The 18,197-nt window shown below is 40.7% G+C and overlaps 1 protein-coding gene across 1 annotated transcript in view; it reads right to left on the bottom strand.

Moving 5' to 3' along the window:
• The window catches only part of CFAP47 (cilia and flagella associated protein 47), a 7,413,452-nt gene that overhangs the window by 3,153,453 nt on the left and 4,241,802 nt on the right, over positions 1–18,197 (bottom strand). The window contains exon 40 of the mRNA XM_044071840.1: positions 7,675–7,748. Coding sequence (XP_043927775.1) covers positions 7,675–7,748 — 74 coding nt within the window. The remainder of the gene's footprint in view (positions 1–7,674; positions 7,749–18,197) is intronic.

The following is an 18,197-nucleotide window of genomic DNA, read 5'->3' on the forward strand; positions in this document are numbered from 1 at the left end:
GCGTCCGTAGTGACTGTGGCTACCGGGGCCGGGGATACAAAGGGTCTGCCCTGATGAATCTGGGGAGAAGAAATCCACCAGGATAGGTGGTTTTTGCAAGCTTGTGTCACCAAGATTTGGTGACGCATGGGAAGTTGTTGGTAAGACCACTGGGTGAACAACATCCATTGAAGAAGACGCATGTAGAAGCGGGCCAAGGGAAGAAGGGTAATGGCCACTGCCATTAGGCCCAGCACTTTCAGGACCAGTCTGGCTTGTACCTTTTTGCTGGCGAGGATGATCCGCACGTGACTTTGGATATCTGAAATCCTTTGGTCTGTGAGGGTTGCTGACATCCGAACAGTGTCTAAATTTGCGCCTATAAAAGTAATAGACTGGCAGGGCAACAAGGAGGATTTTTCGTAGTTGATCGAAATTCCTAACTGAGTGCAGAGATTTAGGGTGTAATCCCTGGCTTGGAGAAGTTGATGCCTGGTGGTGGCTGAAAGGAGCCAGTCGTCGAGGTACGGAAACACCTGGAATCCTTGATGTCTCAGGTGAGCCGTGACCACTGCCATACATTTGGTGAACACTCTGGGGGCTGTAGTGAGACCAAAGGGCAGGGCTCTGAATTGAAAATGACTGGACCCCAACCGAAAGCGGAGAAACCTTCTGGAGCGTCTGTGAATTTTTATGTGATAGTACGCATCCTGAAGGTCTATTGAGCACATCCAGTTGTCTTTGCCCAGGAAGGGCAAAATTGATTGAAGTGTGACCATTCGAAATCTCGTCTTTTTCACAGACTTCTTGAGTCTGCTGAGATCCAATATTGGCCTCCAATCTCCCGTCTTTTTGGGGACCAAAAAGAACCTTGAGTAGATTCCGGGCTCTGAATGGTCTGTTGTAACTGGCTGAATGGCCCTTTTGTGTAGAAGCTTTGATACTTCTAATTTTGCGATTTCCCTTAGACCGGGTGGCACATCTGGAAGGGAATTTTTGTGACTGAAGGGACTTTCCTCGAAAGGAATTTTGTAACCCTTGGATATGATCGACTGTACCCATCTGTCTTGTGAGAGGGAAAGCCAGACTTGTGGGTACAGTGATAATCTTCCCCTGACTGCCTCCAAGGATGGACAGTCGGGCAACACCTCAGGGATGCTGGAAGGGCTTGTCAGAGAGAGACTCTCTGCTTCCCTGGTTCTGTGGACCCCCTCTGCCTCTAGGGCGGCATCTGTTATTATTACCCCCTCTGCCTCTAGGGGTAAACTGACCACATGTATCCGGCGTGACTCCTTGGGATTTGCGGAACCACATATTTCCACCCTTCTGTCCTTTGGGGTAAGGTCTAGAAGGGGTGGAAAAATGGACCCCTACGGCAGAAAGAGTCCTGCCGTCCTGCTCACACCTGGTCAATGTATCCTTCACTTGAGGACCAAACAAAGTTGACCCATCAAAGGGAGAGTTTGTGAAGGACGCCTTGAAGGGATCAGCAAAATTACAGAGCCGCATCCAGGCTTGACATCTCAGAGCCACTCCTGTGCCCGCGGCTCTACTCGCTCCATCTGATGCATATGAAATCAGCCGCATGGAGGAGTTGGTTATGGAATTAAGGATTCCTAGCTGAGAAGCAATCTTGTCTTGTGCCCCCTCAGCTGTAGGATCCTGTACTACTTCACCTAGTTCCTTAAGGATGTCCCTTTGGAGTCTGGTGAAGTGACACAAATAGTTCAGCGAACGCATGGCAAAAGTCGCTGAGGAAAACATCTGCTTACCATACCTGTCCATGGTCCTGGAATCCTTGTTAGGAGGATGGACTGGTACGGAAGGATCTGCAAGTTCCTTTTTGGTGGCGGCCGCCACCACCATGGCATCAACCGGGACACCTTTTGTAAGGAATTGCTGTTCGGAAGGGGCTGTAATAAATTTAGAAGGCCTCCTGGGAACTGGCTCTACGGAGTCAGGAGAAGCCCAAGCATTTTGAGCGATAACCTGCATGAGGGGGTCAAAAGGCGGAGACACCCAGGAGGTGGAGGGTCGAGAATCAAACGCCTCTAGGTATACCGTCTCATCATCGGAGGGATTTATGGTGGGCCAGTTTCCCCTCTCTTTCAGGAGTTCTAGGATGTCTGAAAAAGAGACATCCTCAGAGGGGGATCTTGGGGACCCCTCCGACTCATCTAAGTCGGTATCCAAAGTAATAGACTCAGAGGAGTCTAGGTGCTTCCTCTTACAAGTCCTCTTGCATGGAAGATCTGCTGATGGATCAGGAGAATCCTCGGAAGAGGGGGTTCCTCCCAGTGGGGAAACCTGAGGCGGTGGATCTCTCGGTCTGGGCGCAAGAGAGTGGGAAGGGATATCAACAGGCACCGTAGAGGGAGGAGCTAAAGGAATAGACTGCTGACTGAGCCCAGGGGCCAGCACACTCCTCATCACCTCGAAGGCTCCCCTCCCAGGGAGATCCGAGAGAACCCGTTCCGAAGAAACTGGGACTCCCGGGCCCACCGAAAGGGAAGGCTCGAGGAAGATGTCGGAGCCGAGCTCACCAAGGCGAAGCTCCAAGGGAAGAGCGGGTCGGACAAGGGTCCGATGCCACTCACCCGTCGGAGCAGACCAGGAAGCCCGGCCACGAATCCCTCAAGGAAGGTCTTGAGGAGGAGATAAGAGTAGATGCTGAAGGCGCAGAAGGGGGGGGGGGTATCTGGCCTTCAGCCATAGCAGTAACTATTCCTGTAGACTCCAGCTCCAAACTCTGGGGTAGAGTCGAAGGAGGAATTTGAAGAGGGTGTGGACTAATAGTCGTCTGTTGAGACGGACTATGAAGCATTTGGGCTAGTGCCTGTGATTTTAATAATCTGCTTACCACCCTCTCTAAATCATGGTCTGACAACCTGGAAGACCTCGATGATCGGCTCCGATGGTTCCGCTCCGAAAGAAGAGGTGAGGCCGGAGCCGACAGTATCGGTTCCAAAGAAGGAGACCTGGACCTCTTCCTCGAAGGAACCATCGGAGCCAAAGACCCCACGGAACCAGACAGAGCTGATAACTTTTCGGCTCCGAGTGTAGGTCCAGATTTATCGGCTCCAGCCGGAGCCGACACAGGCAAGGAAACAATGGTGTCAGAGCCGGTCGGAGCCGACACCAAAGCCTGAGCCACATGGTGGTCGGAGCCAGTCGGAGCCGACACCATAGTGACAGTGACAGTATCGGCACCGATAGCCATTGGTGCCGAGGACTTAGACAAGGTCGGATCGGCTCCAGCCAGAGCCGATCTCGACTCCGACGGAGTCGGAGCCAAGGCCGAAGGCTTAGACACAGAAGCCTGGGCCTTAGTCTTAGGAGGCTTTCCCGGAGCCGATTTGGCCGGGGAGCCCTCCGGTTTAAGGAAACCCCTTAAAATAAGCTTATTTCTCCTTTCCTGCAGGACTCTCTGGCTAAAAGAGTGACAAATTGCACAGGAGTCCTGCAGGTGGAGAGGTCCCAGGCAGTATAAACAAGAAGTGTGACCGTCTGTCAGAGACATCTTCTGACAGCACGAGTCACACTTCTTGAAGCCTGAGACCCTCTGCTCTTTGGACATTATTGTATCCACAAACAGTACACACACAGTCCCAATCAGACAACTACTGTTAAGGAATAAGCAGTAAAAACCTCACACACACACACACACCCCCTGACAGGGGATGGGAGGGAAAGAAAAGCCTGACTAAAAATATGAAGAAGGAAAAATAAAGTTAGTCAGAAAAGGTCCTACAATTAACTAAAAATGACAGAATTTTACAGAAAAGTAGATTTTTTCTGATTGGGGCGACTAGAAGTTTAAATATAAACACTTACCAGGAGCTGGCAAAAGGAGAACCTCATCAGCGAAGCGGCAAACAAGATCTGGGTACTTACCGCCTTGCATCATGGGATATGGGGCTGCCTCGAGCTGGTAAAAGTGACTCTCGAGCTTAGCAAGTGCCGAGTCGGAGCCGAGGATCGGCTCCGAACCCATCAAGCAAGAATGAAGGCGAGATTGACAACTTAACATCCATGTTTGTCAGGGCCAGAAAGACGTAATGAGGATCACTCTGGCCTTGCACTTTTTGCTTTCTGTATAAACATATTCATTAGTGGCAATGAGGGTTCAGTTGCATACCATCTGCTCAGAGGTGACCTGTGCCTGACATGCAAGGCCATGACCAACCCGGAATTAATGGACATGCTCCACCTCAAAAAATCCAAATCCACCAGAACCACTAGAGCAAGTGACTTAAACCTTAGCACGGATATAAATAGGACATGCTGGAGGGATAGATTTATCACCCAGAGACTCCCCATGCTGTGGAATAAAATCCCGGTCCATGTGAGGCAGAGCACCTCGCTGGCTCTGTTCAAGAGAAATCTTGACCGGTGGATGGGAGATCGTAGGTTTACCCCGGGAATCATCTCTGTGTCACTGCTGGATAGAGGCACAACAAACTAATGGGCACATTATTTCTAACATAAGGGGTGGTGTAAGTCGCATAACTTTGGGCTAGGCTTATAAATGCCTTAGGGCAGATAGCCTAGTATAAACCTATGAACCTATGAACCTATGGAGATCATTTGTGGACTACAGTGCCCCTCAGTGACTGTTCCTGTTGGGGGATCAGGGCAAAGCAACTGCCACATTTGTTGTTTAGGTACAATACAAAGAATTTGCAGCAAGGCTGACCCCAGTCGCTGAAAATTAACTTTGCCACTGCTGGATTGAGGGACCACTTGGGAGGCATTAAGATGGTTATGCTCAATTTGTCCACCAACTACGTTGGTACACTGAATATTCTAAGGATGTGTGTTGCTATAAGAAATCAGTTTGAAGACATCACTCCACTGCCTGAAATGCTAGCAGAATTGCCCTCATCTCCAAGATTGGCCTCTAGATGTGTCCAAGAACCATGGACCATCTTCCCTTCAAAATGACCCCCAATACCTTAGAAGGGAGGTAACTGTAGTTACAACAGTCAGTGGGTGATCCAGGTAAAAGCTCTGAACAGCCATCACTGACTGTTTTATGATATTAGGTTTATAGTTATTGTCAAAACATGTACAATTACTGTTGTAACAGACCTGGAAGCTAAACGCAGGACACCCTATTTTACAGCCATATCTAGGGCTGATCTTTAAAGTAAGCTAATAAAGAAAAGCATCAAAATTAGAAAATTTGTTTAAAAAAAGATATAAATATACTAATGCTTGATATCTGAAAAACTGCGGCTCTGTATACGTATACCTATTATAATAGGAGATCTTTAAGAAGCCAGTGTAATAGTAACTAATTATATTTGGGTTCACCTACCTTTCTGGCATCAGGTATTGGCAAGAAATTGTAGAAACAAAGTTGTATTTATTTCTTGTGAAATACCCATAGAGGTCACAATGGAATGCATTCATGTAGGTATGCACATGGTTCTGTTATACATTTTAATCTGTTTCAAGTGCTTTTCTGCTCTTTGAGACAACATTTCCAAAAACGAGGAAAGGTCGATGTGGTAGACAAATTGCCCTTCTTATAAGTGATTCATAAAACACATAATCTTGCATCAAAAGTCAAACTGTGAGGTTTAAAATTTGCTAAAATTTCCCTATAAATAATTTGGTACTTTTCCGTTAAACCCCTACCAGTACTTCATGCTGCTGTGTTTTGCTGGTCAGGTATTGTTCTGTATTTAATTTATGTAAGATATGTAATTCATTGAAGAGGGATCAGAAAAACGTTGAATGAATTGAAGATGGATCACAGCACTAGTGAGAAAATACTGGCAAAACACAGCAGTGCCAAGTACGGCGGCTCTTATCAAGAAATGAGGTAAATCTATTACCAATACTTGTTAGAGTGCATTGCTAGGCTATTCGTGGTTATTCAACTTGCCTGCCTAGTTAGTATTAACCTGTGAACCTGTAAGTGAAACCGAAGGTGTTGGATTAACAAAAGACAGTTTCTCACGTGCTTTATGGCTGCAAACAGAATGAAATACAAGGAATCCAAAGAAACAGTGGGAAGTTATTACGACGTCAATGGATGTTACATGTATGCGAGTGCTACGGCTGAAATAAATATGCATGCAGAAAACCTTAATGGACTGCTACGGCTGAAATAAATATGCATGCAGAAAACCTTAACGGCGGACTTCAGCTACTTCTGTACTGACAGAATGCTACTTTGTGTAACTAAGAAAGGTAACTTGTTTGTGGGTGAGAAATGGGTAAAGAAAACCTACGGCAATTGGAAGGGGTCTCACGATGGACTTCAGCTATTTGTGCAATGATAATACCTTCCTTTACACATAACAATTAAAACGTGTTTGTTAGCTGTACACATTTATTTCTTACACAAACACTTGTGCACGCTACTGAAATAACAAGAAAACACTGTACCGTGAGTGGTAGGGGTTTAACAGAAAAGTACCAATAATTTAATACGTTATACTAAAACACTGAGCAGAAATGTTTAAAGACTGTAAATGATCATTCATAATGCTGCAATGTTGCCTGCTGTGGTGGCAAAGGCTGTTTAATGATGGCTCCACATTGGGAATGGTAGTTTTTTTTTTTTTTTCCATGGTGCCTTTTTTAATGGAAAACTAAGCAGTATAAGCTAGTAAATATTCAAAAGAAGTACAAAGACAGTTTTCTCAATAAATACATAGTAAAAAGCCCTCTAATACACTTTACCAATCCTAAAAAGTAATTTAAACACAAATTCTCCACAGGATGTTTAAATAAACATTTAAACTGTGAAACTCAAAAGTGTTTTCATATTAAAAAGTACAGCAAAGTGATCCAACAGCCAATAAAAACACATATTCCCAGTTTAAAATATACTTTCCCACACAGGAAAGTAAATTAAAACATTAAAAATAATATGTGGAAGGTTTTTCCACAAAGCTAACTTATCTACTCTGCAATGGAACAGCACAAGCCAACCATTAATCCTCTGAAGCCCTGATAAGAGTGTTCCCTTCGGTGGCAGGAAAGCACTGAAGGGGATGGTGCCCAAACCTGTCTTTTTAGTCAGCTCAGCTCAAGGTGATTAATGGTTTGGGCACATGAAATGTGCCCTGAAGCTTTGAAAGTTGGCTGTCTGTTACATCCTATGCAGGATATAACCCATATAACTTAGGCTAATGCAGCAGTGACCAGTATGAAGAACATTTGGTCTGCCTAAGTGCAGCAAATGTCTATGAATTCTGCCTTAGCTGCATATAGGTGGAGTCAGCACTAATTCTTGCTGTGCCTAAACACAAGTAGGAATACTGCCAAACGTCTTTTTTGTCCATATAAAAAATGCCATTTGCAGGCATGGAAACATTAGTCTAGTGATAGAACTGACAAGTTAGACAACAGATGAACACAAAATATATATATTCAGAAGATAATTATATGAAGAAAAATGTTTTTAACAGAAAATGGTATTTTCAGGATATACTGACACAACACATCCAAGAAATACAATAGTGAGCTGAACATATTATTCCATGAATGCTATCTTTCAACTTGCTTAGGGCAATGGCATAATGTATATAAATATGATGGATTAAAAAAAAGTGTCTGGCCATCACAAACCATTTTGCATTTTGTGGATACTTGCATTCACCATTAATTAACATAACAATCCATATGAAAACAGTGCAAGAAATTAGCAGAATGTGTTAATGTTTGCTAGGTACTCACAGAGATCACTTTTTTCTTCTTTATCTTCAGATTTATTATTCCCTGAAAATTTGATAGTATTGGATACCAATGGGCTGTAAAACAAGTAAAATTGTTAATATTTGCTTTATTATTATAAAGTTATTGTTTCATCCAGCGTATAACTGGCCAGTTATGACGTCTGACAAAAACACAGTGAGTTCAATTTATTTTCAGTATTTTTATGACTGTATATTGTATAAAATATTAAAATAGTAAGAAAACACAATAAGTAGAATCAAGATCAGAATATATAAGCAATCTGTGGGAAAATGAAATAAGTAATATTGTCAAAACAGAGTAAAAACGTCACACACAGACAAACCATTCAGTTAAAAACTGCAAGAAAGACCTAGCCAAGCTTCTTGATCCTTCTTTGTCGGCTCTTCCAATCATTTTGAAGCAGAATTCACCAAGTGTTAGATTGTTCACTCAGTAATAGGGAACATGAGCTGGGTTTAGACCATCATGAGACAGGTTAGTTTTACGTTACTGACTGCTTATCCTTATGGACAAGAAGGTTGGAGTAGTATTAGCTATTATTGCTACTTGCCTTTCAGCATCTTACAGAGGACATGTTAGGAGTATGACAGGCATGGGCTTTGTGAGTCTTATACCAATTCCTTAACAATGTAACAAGAGTATTAAAGGAGTACATTTGATTTCCATGGATTTTGTAAACACAAACTCCCTGGACCAGATTGTCAATACACCAACCAGGGGAGCAAACATACTAGGTCTGGTCCTCACTAATATGGGGCAGTGATGTATATGCCCTAATGTAGTGTCTTCTCTGGTAAGGTCAGACCATAAAATGGTCTCCTTTCTCAAGTAAAAATAAAGCGTGCAATGCTAGCTAACCCTGGAATGTTCAGGAACTACTCTAAGGCTAACTTCCAAATTACGTGACAACCCGGCAAAATTTCAAACCCCCATAAACCCTGAGAACACTGCTGCCTATGTGGAAATGTTCAAACCCTAAACAAGCATGTTAATAGCTGTGTAGAGGCTGCTGTACCAAACAGAAAAAAGCACAGAACTAACTCAAAAAACAAGCCACCCTAGTAGACTGAAAACATTAAGACACTGCACAACAGAAGGAAGAAAATCATGGCAAGAATCAGGAGTAGCAGCACCCAGCAGGATAAAAGCACTCTCATTAAACTAAACAAATCCTCAGTGGACAAATAAAATCTACCAAAGCCAAATCTGAAGTAAATTTGGCCTCCCAGGCCAAGAACAACTACAAGTCATTCTTTGGCTATATCCCCAACCTCAAAGGCAAAACACAGTTATGCATAGCTCATTGCTCATGGAGTCTCTTATACTGGTCCAAATGGAGGGATGAAAAGTCAGCAAGTAAAAGAGAGTATTGTTGCTGAAACCAAATTCATCCTCAAGTCTTGGTGAGTACCTTCGCGGGGTGGACCCTGTTTTTCACAAAACCTGACCAAGACAACACTAATATATAGACTGTATTCATATAGCATATATCATGAAAATTAAAAAAGACAGCTGGGTGCACAAGCCCCAGGATAAAAAAAAGTGCAGAATCCTGATAGGCACACTGGTGCCAGGACTGGAAAAGATGACAGTGTAGAATCCTCAAAATACAGAAACAGTCCTACAATGAGGCCAGGCCAGGCCCAGGGGGAGGACTGTCCCCCCACTGCTGTACAAGGAAGTAGTAGTCCACAAAAATCAAAAAAACTGATAGGCCAAAGAAGAGCCACAAAGAAGAAAAAGTGAACTATTGAAGCTAAGAAAGAAATTATGTATTGCTACTATTATGCAAAAATTCCAGAATTTCCAGATACAAGATATACAAAATGATTAGGAGAGAAATTATAGGAAATAACAATACTTCCACAAGAAAAACTGTCAGAAGCTACAAATAAAAAATTGTATTCATTAATACAACAGATTTGTGAAAAACAGTATATAGATCAAGAAGCTTTGATCTGTTTGGGAAAAGAACCATCTGAGGAAGTGCGAAAATATAAACAACAACCCTGGAGATTTTTGAAAAGTATAAAAAATAAATATGGACATGGGAAAGAAAGAGAGATTTGATATGGTGCAATATATATGCAAAGGAGAAAGCCAAATTAATCAATATAAAGAAGGCAGCCCCAAAGACATTCAAAGAGAAATACAGGCAAAGGCATCTGGACATGGAACATTTCGCAATAAAAAATAATAATAATAATAATATTACAAAGACAGAATGTAGAAAAGAAGATTAGTAAAGTAGAAGTTAAAAAATGTACGAAGTTATGGAGTGCCTGGAAAGTGAAGGATTTGATATAGAAGGTCTAACACAGGTTAAGTTAGGTGAGTCCCCAAAGCAAGGAGAAGAGAGAAGATAAGGAGACATCTGAAGAAGAAATATGGACATGGGAAAGAAAAAGAGATTTAATATGGCATAATATTTATGGAAAGGAGAAAGTAAAACTAACCAATAGCCAAAACCAATAACCAAAAAAAAAACCACTAAGTATTACCTTATCTTATTTTTGTGCTATTCTTCTGTTCCATCATGTTTGCTAAATTACCTTAATCACCTGTTTTTTGTCTAGCAACCTATCTGCATCTGAAGTTTAATGTTCTGTAACTTATTACTTAATACTTTGTGTGTCTATTCTGTTTTAATGTGGAGCTTTTCTCCCTGGGCCTCTACTGAAAATGGACATATATCCAGCTAGACTATCCCGGTCAACAAATGTAAAATAAAAATAAATAAAATAGAAAAAGAGCAGCATCAAAGATATCTGAGGATAAATACAGGCAAAGGAATCTGGACATGGAAAACTTTGCAATACTAAAAAATAAAAAGACAAAGAGGAAAAGTACAAAAGGAGATTAGTAATGGAGAAGTTAAAGGAATAGAAACTGATGTTATGGAATACCTACAAAGTGAAGGATTCAGTGTAGAAAATCTAATTCAGAAAACACCACAACAGGATAGAGCAATGGATATACAAATTCAGGGGAAACCAGTGGAACAGGAAGCAATTGGTCAGGTGCCATATGAAGATATTTTGGAGCTTTCCACAGGAAACCAGTATAAATGTTCACTTGAAGCTAGACAGCAAGAGAAGGATCAGGAACTGATGCAGTCAATGTTGAGGAATGATATGCCAGTGAGTTCCCATATGACACAGCACTGGATGGCACAGGATGAAATTGAAGAGAATGTGCTACAGGAAGATGCTATAGAACTTTTTATAGAATGCTCGTAGTAAATGGAAAACAAAAAATGTGCCCTCAGTTTAGAAGAAAATGAACTAATAGAAGAGTTGCTTGATTTAATAGACATAGACATATTAAGATCAATGAAAGAAATAGACTGAAGTAGGTCAATAAAACCCAAAAAGTCAGAAGATTGATAAAACAAATGAATACAGTAATTAGGACTGTCCATAGAGATCCATGTAATATAACAGAAGTAAACAGGATTGATTACTGTGCAGCTAAATTAATACCTGATAAAGTTCTACCAGAAGAACACAGGGTAGTGAGGGAAAGGAAGGGGAGAATAGCTTCATGGAAGTATTGAAAAGAGAAAACTATAAAGCAATTAAGACAAGAAGTGTCACTATTAGAAGAATATAGAAGAGGGAACAGATCAACAAAAATACTAAGAAAGATAGATGTGATAAAGCAATGCGCAGTATTAGAACAGACCAGGATTTATCATGCACTATCGCAAATAACAAACTAAAAATCTCAGCACAGGTGGAAAAAACATAGAAGATATGCAGATAAATATAAAGTAAAAGACAAAATAAGCAATTTATTGATGACCCAAAAAAAGTTGTAGAGAGAATTGGGAAACAAGGTAAAAGAAATTGAAAGACTGCCAAAAAAAAAGAAGACAGATACATTTTGAAGAAGTATCTATGAAGATCCTGTGGAACATAACAAAGATGCTAAATGGAGAGAAGAAGAAAAAGAAAGAATAAGAAGTTTAAAGGTACAGGATATGAAATGGGTTGAAGTAACAGCCAGAGAGTTTGAAACAAAGTTAAGAAAAGCCTCTAATTGAAAACCCCAGGCCTAGATACAGTACCTAACTTCTGATTAAAATTAACATCTACGCATGAAGATTTAGACATGAGTAAGAACTATTTATATGCGCACCCTCAACAGACACCAGCCTGGCTAACAACAGGAAAAACAAATGCTCTTACTTAATAGTGAACCTTCAAGTTACCCTAAAATTTAAAAACCAATAACTTGCCTTCCGATGACATATAAACTAAACATGGCAATTGATGTTGGCAGAGTTTATAGTCATTTAGAAGAAAACTCAATTATGGCAGTAGAACAAAAGGGCAATAAAAGAAAGTCATATGGAACAAAGGATCATTTGTTGTTAAATAAAGTCATAGTGGAGAACTGTAAAAAGGGGAAGAGTCTAAGTAAGGCATGGACTGACTACAAAAAAGCATTTGATGGTATCCCACATTTATGGATAAAGGAGTGCTTAAAAATGTATACAACACACCCTACACTGATCGACTACATTACAGTGACCATTTAACAGTGGCAGACCACTTTACAATTAAGCCATGATAAAGGGCAAATTATTATCCCAGGGATAAAAATTCAAAGGGGGATATTCCAGTGTGACTCTCTGTCACTGCTGCTATTCTTCTTTGCCCTTAACCCATTAAACTGTCTACTTAGCAGCTTAGGCTATGGCTATAATTTGGCTCACAGAAAAAACAAAGTGTAAAGACTTCTCTTCTTCTATTTGTCAATGATTCAAAACTGTATAGCTCATCAGGTAAGGACAACTGCAAGTTGTCAAAAATTTTTCAGATGATATAAGAATGTCATTTTATTCTTGATAAATGTGCAAAAGCAACCTTTAAAGCAGGAAAACTGCAGCACCAGGAAAACATTAGTTTGGGACAAGAATGTGATATAAAAGAACTTGAGCAAGAGGGAGTGTATAAATATTTAGGAATTGATGAAGGATCAACAATAAAACATGAACAAATGTGAATAAAATTTAGTAAGGTATATTTTAGAAGACTTAAATTAATACTGAAAACAGCACTGACATCTAGGAACCAAATCCAAGCTATAAACCAATTTGCTCTTCCTGTCCTAACTTACAGTTTTGGAGTGATTGACTGTCCCCAAAACGTGTTGGATAGATTAGATAGGATGACAAGAAGGATGCTTCATGCTCACCAAATGATTTATAAAAATCAATGCATACCAAGATTATATATTTACCATTCTGAAGGAGGGATGGGCCTCCTTGAAATTGATTACATGTACAGATCTGCAATCATGGAACTACACACATATTGGCTAACCTCACAAGACTCAAACACAGTGAAAGTTTAGAAACATGAGGAGAATAAATCTAAGATTACTTCTCTGCTTAGTCTAGTAGAAGCATATCGGCATCAAGCAGGAACAGAAATCAAACCAGAAGTAGGTAAAAATCAGGCAACAACTGAATGTGCCAAAAAATACAAGAAAGAATATAAGGTGAAGGAAAGGCAAGAAATATGGAAAATGCATAAATATAGTTGCAAGTATAGGAAACTTCTGGAAGAACCTCATGGCGATGAGGAACAAATGCAGGAATGGTTAAGGAGAGGCAAATTCAAGCCAAAAGATGAAAGGTTAATACTGGCGGCCCAAGACAGTGGGCTGCATACACATTGGTTTACAAAGTCCAATGAACATGTGGGAGAAATAGACAAATGTAGATTTTGCAAAACTGAATTGGAAACAGTCACACACCTTATTGCTGGTTGTGACATACTAATAGCAGAAGGACTTTATACTGAAAGGCATAATAATGTGACAGGACTGTTGCTCTGGAGATTGTGCAAATATTATGGTATTGAAGTGGCTGAAAAAACACTGGAAACATGAGCCACAAGGCAGTATAGAAAATGATGAAGTTTACATCACATGGGATCAGCCATTACCAACAGTTCAAAAGATAGATGCTAGAAAACTGGATATAGTGGTCCATGAAAAGAAGACAAGAGTAGCATTGTTCATTGAAATCACCACACCCAGTGATGACAGGATCTTGTGTACAGAGAGACACAAAGTCATAAAACATAAGGATTTGCAGGTAGAAACAAGAGCAATGTAGAAGAAAGATACCTAGACAGTCCCAATAGTAGTAGGAGCAATGGGTCTTATAAAAATGAATCTACAATCGTATTTAGATATGTTACCAGTATATGTAACTGTACAAATTGCATAAGGAGTCATTACGGAACACACTGCAGGTGTTGCAAAGAGCACTTCTGGCTGGCATCAAAGATTGAAATAATACTTATTTCTTGAACTTTAATCGTACTTTGACTTAGGAATGGGGTCCATTCCTGTCACAGTATTAGAAACCCAAAAGATTTGGAGAAATTAAAAAAGAAGTATAGCAAGGTATGCCAGAATGTATAGCAAACCTACTGGCAGACAAATTCAGCTTGAACTTTACCCACCCCCATCCTCCCCTCAGGAAATACCATCACATATAATCACTAAAGAACAGGTGTTCAATGCGCGCTCTCTATAAAGCCAAGAACACTGTCTAGATGTGCCCAGACAATACCCCAGAATGCCTTCTGAATAGCATAAAACATAAACTATCAGTTCCTCTGGAACTGCTATTTCATTGAAGTCCCCAAACAGACTTCATACCTCATGAATGAAGAACAGCAACTATTATCCTTCAGCAGAAAAGTGGGCCATCTACAGAGCTATAAGTCTCACTAACCCCATATGCAAAGCCTTGGAAAGAAGTATAAAGGAAATGATTAATAATGGCACAGGAAACCTCCAAACATTGGACAAAACCCAGTTTGGTTTTGTCGAGGGCAGATCATACCTACTCAACCTGGTGGACTTCTATGAGAAGGTCACCAAAGAAATGGATGAGAGTAAAATGGTTCACACTGCCTTGCCAACCTTGACCTGGCCAAAGCATTTGACACAATACCCCACTCAGCCATTGTTGACAAATTCAAGAAGTTAGGTATAAATGCTACTGTTACCAAGTGGATAAATAGCTGGCTCACAGACAGGACCCAAGAAATCAGAACTGGGGAGTCAACCTCTACAAGGAGGCCAGTCACAAGTGGAGCTCCTCATGGATTGGTCTTGCAACTGCTCCTTTTTGGTATTTACATCTTTGAAGTCAAGGCCAATACCAAGAGCCTGTAGCTGACTAAATCTGTAGCTGATTGCAAATTAGGAGTAGTCGCAGAATCCACCACAAACACTAATGTTCTCCAGGAAAGACTAACACAGACAAATAACCTGTGTAAGAGCAGTGGACTAAAGCTAAATGCCAACAAATGCATTATAGTATCCTTCAGGAAATTACCATCCCCTTGTAACTATCATATTTACAAAACACCTGTAAGACTAGACCCAGTAGTAAGGACTTGAAACATACATAGATAGTAATCTAGCCTTTGGCCATCATGTATCTACAGTAGTGAGGAACTCATTCTATCTTGTGCAACTTATAAACAAAGATATAGCATCTAGAGCCAAGGAGGTCATTGTTCTATTGTATTCAGCACTCATCAGACCTATCACTGAGTATAATGCCATCTTTGGTATGTACCTAACCAGGCACAACCAACAACTGGAATGTCCACTGAACTTCCTCGCTGAAAAATTATAGAGCATAAGCAACATGTCCTCTGCAGACTGCCTCCATGTCCTATCCCTGTATTCTGTCTCCTACAGGCTGGTGAGGTGAGATCTATGCCTGCTATACAAGGTATTGTCACACCCCAACCTGATGGATCTTCTGCATAACCAGAAAACAAAAAGCAATTAAAGTTTAAAGACTTAAACCTTGCCTATGATATCAAAAGGGCCTGCTGGAAATACAGGTATGTATTCCAGAGACTACCTTCTTTGGAACAGGCTCCCCTTCCATGTGAAGCAGAGTTCCTCTCTAACCCAATTCAAGTGTAACTTGGACAATTGGATGGCGAACAGGAAATTCATCCCTGGCTTGGCACCTATGTCTCTAATGAACAAAGGCAGCCTGTAAATGGTTTATCTCCCAGGCCTCTGCTTGTAAATGTTTTATTGCCTGAGAGCCCCTGCTTACACTTATTTAGGGTACCAGAACATGTTAGAGATGTGGCATGCATGGCTAGGCTTAACTGTTAAATTAAAACCACTGTAATCATTAGCATAGTATACAGAGTGGATATAAAAAGTATACACACCCCTGTTAAAATACCAGGTTTTTGTGATATAAAAAAATAAGACCACAATAATTCATCTCAAAACTTTTCCCACCTTTAATGTGACCTATAACCTGCACAATTCAATTGAGAAACAAAGACATCTGTTAGGGTGAAAATATATAAAAAATAAAAAATGTACGATAAGCTAGTTGCACACCCTTAAACTAATACTTTGTTGAAGCACCCTTTGATTTAATTGCAGCATTAAGACTTCTTGGGTAGGAGTCTAACAGCATGGTACATCTTGACTTGGCAATACTTGCCCACTCTTTCTTGCAAAAGTGCTCTAAATCTGTCAGGTTGGGAGGGAATCTCTTGTGCACAGCCCTCTTCAGGTCACCCCACAGGTTCTCTATTGGATTTAGGTCCGGGCTGTGGCTGGGCCATTCCAAAACTTTAATTTTCTTCTGGTGAAGCCATTCTTTTGTTGATGTGGATGTATGCTTGGAGTCATTGTCATGTTGAAAGGTGAAATTCCTCTTCGTCTTCAGCCTTCTAGCAGACACCTGAAGGTTTTGGGCCAAAAGTGACAGGTATTTGGAACTGTTCATAATTTCCTCCACCTTGACTAAAGCCCCAGTTCCAGCTGAAGAAAAGCAACCCCAAAGCATGATACTACCACTACCATGCTTCACCATGGAGATTGTGTTCTTTTGGTGATCAGATGTTTTGTTTTTGCGCCAAATGTACTTTTTGGAATTGTGGCCAAAAAGTTCAACCTTGGTCTCATCAGACCATAACACATTTTCTCACATGCTTTTGGGAGACTTGATGTATTGTTTTGCAAATTTTAGCCAGGCCTGGATTTTTTCTGTGTAAGAAAAGGCTTCCATCTTGCAACCTTACCCCATAGTCCAGACATATAGAGAATACGAGAAATTGTTGTCAGATGTAGTACACAATCAGTACTTGCCCAAAATTCCTGTAGCTCCTTCAGTGTTGCTGTAGGTCTCTTGGCAGCCTCCCAGACCAGTTTTCATCTCGTCTTTTCATCAATTTTGGAGGGACGTCCAGTTCTTTACAGCGTCACTGTTGTCCCATATTTTCTCCACTTTTTGATGACTGTCTTCACTGTATTCCATGGTATATCCAATGTTGTGGAAATTTTTTTGTTCCCTTCTCCTGATACCTTTCAACAATGAGATACCTTTGAGGCTTTGTAAGCTCTCTGTGAAACATGTTTTTTGCTGTAATGGGCAACAGAGTAATGGCAGGAAAATCCTACTAAGACAGCTGAACTTTATTTGGGGCTAATCAGAGTCTCTTTAATTGATGGCAGGTGTGTACCCAAGAAGACTGAATGCTGTAAATAAATCAAAAGGTGCTTCAACAAATTATTAGTTTAAGGGTGTGCACACTTATGCAACCAGCTTATTGTATTTTTTTATGTTTTTTATATTTTTCCCATAACAAATTTGTTTATTTTTCAATTGAATTATACAGGTTATAGGTCACATTAAAGGTGGGAAAAGTTTTGAAATGATTTATTGTGGTCTCATTTTTTTATATAACAAAAACCTGACATTTTAACAGGGGTGTGTATACTTTTTATATCCACTGTACCTATGAACCTATGAACAGAGGACAGAACAACTACTGTGCAGACATTATATGACATAACTTATTTCCCTGAGATAGTGAGGTCCACTGGCTGTACCAAAATTACTATTAAGGTCCCACTCGCTCCACATGGTAGCTGGTACTCATCAACAGCCAGGTGGTGTGCAGTGCATAGAATTTCATAAACAGTGTGTCTGTACACCATCAAGGCAGTTCCCAAGGTTGCAACATCTGGTATACATGCAACTTATACCACTGTTTCATGGTAGGTTACATTCTGCAGAGTCATCTAGATGGTTGGAGCACATATTACCAACCAGGAAGTCCTCAATATACTGGTCCAATGAACGTAGAAGCAGACCACTCATAATGCTGTCCAATGTTGCGTGTGTTGTAGGGGGTGGCTGGATACATATTGAAACCTTTGCCGATCACCTCCATCTGCAGCCAGCGAACCACTGCAGAACTAGAATATAACACAGCATTGTGACAGACACATCACATCGTAAAATGTGGTCTCACAGTTCTAAAGACCCACTTACACTGCTTGAATACATTCAGTGCCATATTGCAGAATGGTCTGAACACTTGCACCAAGATACATGTCATTTGCATCATGCTACATAATATGGTGCAATCAAAGATATTACAATGTAGGGACACCATAGCACTGCCAGACATACCTGCAGT

The sequence above is a fragment of the Protopterus annectens genome, chromosome 5.part0 (assembly GCF_019279795.1).
Source record: "Protopterus annectens isolate FY-2018-M chromosome 5.part0, PAN1.0, whole genome shotgun sequence".
NCBI classification, from domain to species: domain Eukaryota; kingdom Metazoa; phylum Chordata; order Ceratodontiformes; family Protopteridae; genus Protopterus; species Protopterus annectens.